General features: G+C 40.4%; 1 protein-coding gene across 1 annotated transcript in view; it reads right to left on the reverse strand.

Moving 5' to 3' along the window:
- The window catches only part of LRP5 (low density lipoprotein receptor-related protein 5), a 35,695-nt gene extending 34,326 nt beyond the window's left edge, over positions 1–1,369 (reverse strand). Inside the window, exons 1-2 of the mRNA XM_010016341.1 lie at positions 1,364–1,369; positions 425–641 (exon numbers count right to left, since the gene is read on the reverse strand). Coding sequence (XP_010014643.1) covers positions 425–641; positions 1,364–1,369 — 223 coding nt within the window. The remainder of the gene's footprint in view (positions 1–424; positions 642–1,363) is intronic.
- Between the last annotated feature and the right edge of the window lie 3,463 nt (positions 1,370–4,832).

Genomic DNA, 4,832 nt, shown 5'->3' on the forward strand with positions numbered 1-4,832 from the left:
TATATATTTCAGACTAATGCCGAGGCTTGCTACTCAACATAGTAAAAACCATTCTGCTAACTGAACATCACTGAGACTTTGTACTGGAAGAACAGCAGAAAATGAAGCAATTCTTTGAGCACCAAAAGTAACAATTCCTATAGATTGGACGCAGGAATAAAGTTCTCCTCATAAAAATTCAAAGAGCGTAGTGGGAAGCTGTGGAAAACTTACGGCAAATGTCACTGTGAAGTGGAAGCCCATACTTCTTTTGTAACGCTGTATTTTCCCAACATTAGAAAGAATAGGTGCAGTTTTCCTTTACGATTATTAAAATATATAAGCCCACGGTTATTCTCAATACAAACGATCAACAGTTGCTTAATGAAAGCCAGCCCATCTAGAAACTATTATAGACTCATTCTCGATGATTGCTCCTGCTTACCAAACACTTTGGTAACACTTGTTGCTTTAAGGCCCATTAAATCTGGCAGCTGGTCAATAATGATGTCTCTGCTAGCCTTGATCTTGTGAACTCTTTCAATGCTTCTTCTCTGCCAGTCAGTCCAGTAGATGTAATCTCCCAGCAGTGTGAACCCAAATATATGTGGAAGCTTATCTTCTAGGAGGGTTTTCCTCATTGTTCCATCAACATTGATGACCTGTGGGATCACAAGAAAAAAGGAAAAAATAATCTTCTCTAATGCTGGTACAATTAAAATGGCACTTACACAAGGACCTCCTGAAATTCACAGCATGCTGCTTTTAAAAGAATGTACTGCTAAGTTTGTTGAAAGATAAATAGATTGGAATGACAAGACTGAAAGCACCTTCTCCATGAAAAACCAAAGCAACATGAATTTAACTTGCATCAGTTCAAACCTGCAAACAGCCCTGCAAAGGGAGTGTTTTTGGGGGATGGGAGTGAGATTCAGGAGATTTTTTAATCTCCATTCATGTCTTGGTCTCAACTGAACTCTATCGGCAGAAACAAGGGATTGCTGGAGTGACTTTCAGAACTCAATCACAGGGAACAGAAGCCTTAAGAATTCTTTCAGGGCACAAGAAGGCCTGCACTTGTGATAAGCAAAATCTTAAAGATGTGGAATAAGTGTTGACTTACGTAAATCTGCATTCTGAAAACTGCAGAGAAAGCAAAATAGCACTGGAGATGGGATAAGCCCCACATAGATATATGCGCGCAATATATATGCACTATTGCTTAATTATTTCATAAGCCATTACTACAATGATCTCGTGCTACCCCCCCATTGCTTGACATAAGGAGATATTCATATGGTCAGACCCTGATCAACAATCATTGGGCAAGCTAGGAAATTAAGAAGTCCACGCACAATTCCCCATGCCACATGCCTGAACTCACCTTCATCTACTACACAAACTGCAATAATCTTTTGAGTATTCCAGACATCTCTCATCCACGGCAAAGAGCGTGTATTTGTAAGGCACAGGCAAAATATTATCTGACAAATCCCCAGATTCCTCCCCATCCTACTTCTTGCAACGTTATCTACAGTAGTACACTACAATGTAATTACAGTACATCATTTTAAGGTGCTACTTGAAAATTTATACTGTGAGCAGCATCAAGTTCAGTGTCATACTAAAATCAAAACAAAACACCACAACTGAAGACAATTTATTATCCAATGTGATTCAATGCATTTGCTGCTAGAAATGCTTCCCAAGTGGACAACTACTGTCCTTAAATTTAGGCTACCACCGCTTGTGATTCAAGCTTTAAGTAGTCTCCTCTTCACTATTATTTGGAAATTATTTGTTTATTCAGACTCATACGAACCCTTTACTTTGTAGGTTGCCATCACCATGCAACACTTCTATTGTATGTGATTTAAAGACAGCTATGGCCATTTCAATACCATATTCCCCTGACTTTTAAATTGCTAAGTGTTTATTTAAGTGCAATATTTACTTCTTACTTTAGAAATGTCTATAACTTACATGCAATGCAATACTAAACCATTAAATGCCTAACAATATTGTGGGCAGTCAAAACCAACCATCAGTTTTATCGTAATACAGATACTATAAAACAGTAAGTTGTAAAGTTTTCTCCAGCAGCAGAAGCACCTACAATATCTTTTTTTAACATGACCAATGGCAACCACATCTTACTAAATTAGCAGGTGAATTTCATTATGTTCACACACACCATGGTAGATACCCAAATAAACTGAAGCCCGAAATCTCCACTTTGAAAACTTAAAATACTTTACAAATTGAAATGAAAACAACATGCATCTCTTCTGTGACACAGTTAATTTGAGCATCACTTTTCCCCTGTAGAGAAACACCAATAAAATGTTGGCAACAATTTTACTACGTGAATTTTACATTAAAAATAAATAAAATTGTTAAATGCTAGCACCCTGTATTGGGTTTGCATGGCAAGGAGGACTGTCTCCCATGGGAAGGAACCCCATACTGCAGCAGAGGAAGAGCCCTTGAGGAGGAAGGACCAGCACAGGATGTGTGATGAACTGACCACAACCCCCATTCCCCATAGCCCAGCACCACTCTCTAGGAGGTAGAGAAAACCATGAGTGAAGCTGAGCCCGGGAGGAAGGGAGGGGTGGGGGGCAGTTGTTTTAAGAGTTGGTTTTATTTCTCATTCCCCTACTCTGCTTTGATTGGCAATAACTAAAATTAATTCCTCTTGAGCCAAGTCTGTTTTGCCTGTGACTGTAATTGTTGAGCGACCTTTCCCTGTCCTTATCTTGACCCACAAGCCTTTCATTGTAGTTTCTCTCCCCTGTCAAGCTCAGGAGGGAGAAGGGCAGAGCAGCTTAGTGGGCACCTGGCACACATCCCATGTTCCAGCCACCACCACCCAAACAGAGAGGTGAGCAGTCAGTGACTGCATCCTGTATTTGCCTATAACAGTCTGTCTTGCAATGCTACATTGCAGATGTCTTCAACCGTAATGGAGAACAACTTCATGAGAACTTTAAGCCTATCTAGCAGCTTACATGAATTACACAGGCTACAATGTAAACATCTGGATTCCTTCCTTTTGGAGACAGTTAAAAATAACACTGGCATTCATGAAAACTAAGCTTCAGGGTAGTTCCGTGTCAGCCTATCAGCCTACGATTCTTCTACTACTTGAAGCAGCAGAGACTGAAGATTAATGCCTTTTTATTTTGTTAAGCTAAATAGAGTACATTAAAAAGAATAAAAATCAAGCTGTATCTGTGGTTAAAAGCCAAATGGTTCTGCACTTATCTCATTACATCATCTCCAGGCAAACCTCACATGCTCACTTATTTAAAACAGCATCAATCCCACAGGCAATATGGGTTCAAAAGTCCACCGTACATACTCAGGTGCTGGAAGCAAACTGGTGCCACACAAAGTAAAGAAGCCACTGTTACCTTTGCAATGATGCATCAGCATGACAATGATCAAACTATCACATTTCCAACTACTTCTACAGATACGGATAGTAGAAGTTTAATGCAAATATTAGAGATGCTGACTAAAATACGCCAGCAAAGACTGGATCCAAGGATGCAGAAACATGTATTATTTAAAGCCATGCGTTCTTGAACCATGTGTTCATGAACCTCATGAAGTTCAACAAGGCCAAGTACAAGGTTCTGCAAAATGGGTTAGAGCAATGCCCAGTATCCCTACCGGCTGATGGATGAACAGATTGAGCAGCGCTGCTGAGAAGGACTTGGGGACACTGGTGGTCAAAAAACAGGACATGAGCCAGCAGCGTGCACTCACAGCCCAGAAACCAACCATGTCCTGGGCTGCACCACCAGCAGCGTGACCAGCAGGGCAAAGAGGGAATTCTCCCCCTCTGTGCTGCTCTGGTGAAACCCCTCTGCCATGGGCAGGAAACAGCTTCCCGTAGACCAGGTTGCTCAAAGCCCCATCCAACCTGGCCTTAAACACTTCCAGACACGCCGTATTAATTCATCATTTAACACCTGAAATGGCATGTGGTATGTAATCTGCCAACTGCAGCCACAGGGAAACTGTGGAGGTGCGTTTGGTATCATTTAGCACAGAGACTAGACTTCTGCTCAGGGTTTTCATCCTCTTTCTGTAAGTGATTATCTTGACGTCGGTCAAAGGACAAATGCAACACTACATCTGCTGTGTTTTCCATCCAAAACATTGAAAGCCCCCCTTGAACACAGGCACACACTAAAAGCCCCTGACTAAGTCTTAAGACTTTGATGACAAATCTCCTAATGAGACATCACCAAACTCAGCTAAAATCTGTTGCGGACAAAAAGAAATCAACATCAAACCTTAATGAACTGAATTACACAAAAACCCCCACAGGAAGGTGATAAGGTGTGATTTTTTATTTTTTTTAGATGCTGTGGCAGTGTATGCAAAATGATTAAACAAATATTCCCAAATATAACGCTCAAAAGCTCTTGGCTCTTTGAAGAAGATTAAAGTAAAACAATGCAATTAAATTTTACACATCATCACGATTCATGTAGTCAAGTTGTATTTCAGGTGCACCTGTGAAAAGAACAACTACTCAGCATATGTATAGGATGTCTTTTGACAGAAAGCAAAGAGAACCTTGCTCCTATATTTAATTCATTAAGATAAAACAGAATTTATTCAATTGCTACAGACAAAGCTGTAGTCAAATGGAAACCAATTCTTGGCTCAGCTAAATCACTATGTGAGCAGTAAGCGAACATAAAAGGCTGGTAATGTTAAAATTACATGACTGACATATTATTAGGAGACCTGTGTGGTGGGCTTGTGGGTCTGTCACCATTCCCTTACGGATCTATTCCTCTTCCCCTGTGGAAGAGAAGAGCTACGCTTTCTTT

The sequence above is a fragment of the Nestor notabilis genome, unplaced genomic scaffold (genome assembly GCF_000696875.1).
Source record: "Nestor notabilis isolate BGI_N333 unplaced genomic scaffold, ASM69687v1 scaffold9336, whole genome shotgun sequence".
NCBI lineage: Eukaryota > Metazoa > Chordata > Aves > Psittaciformes > Psittacidae > Nestor > Nestor notabilis.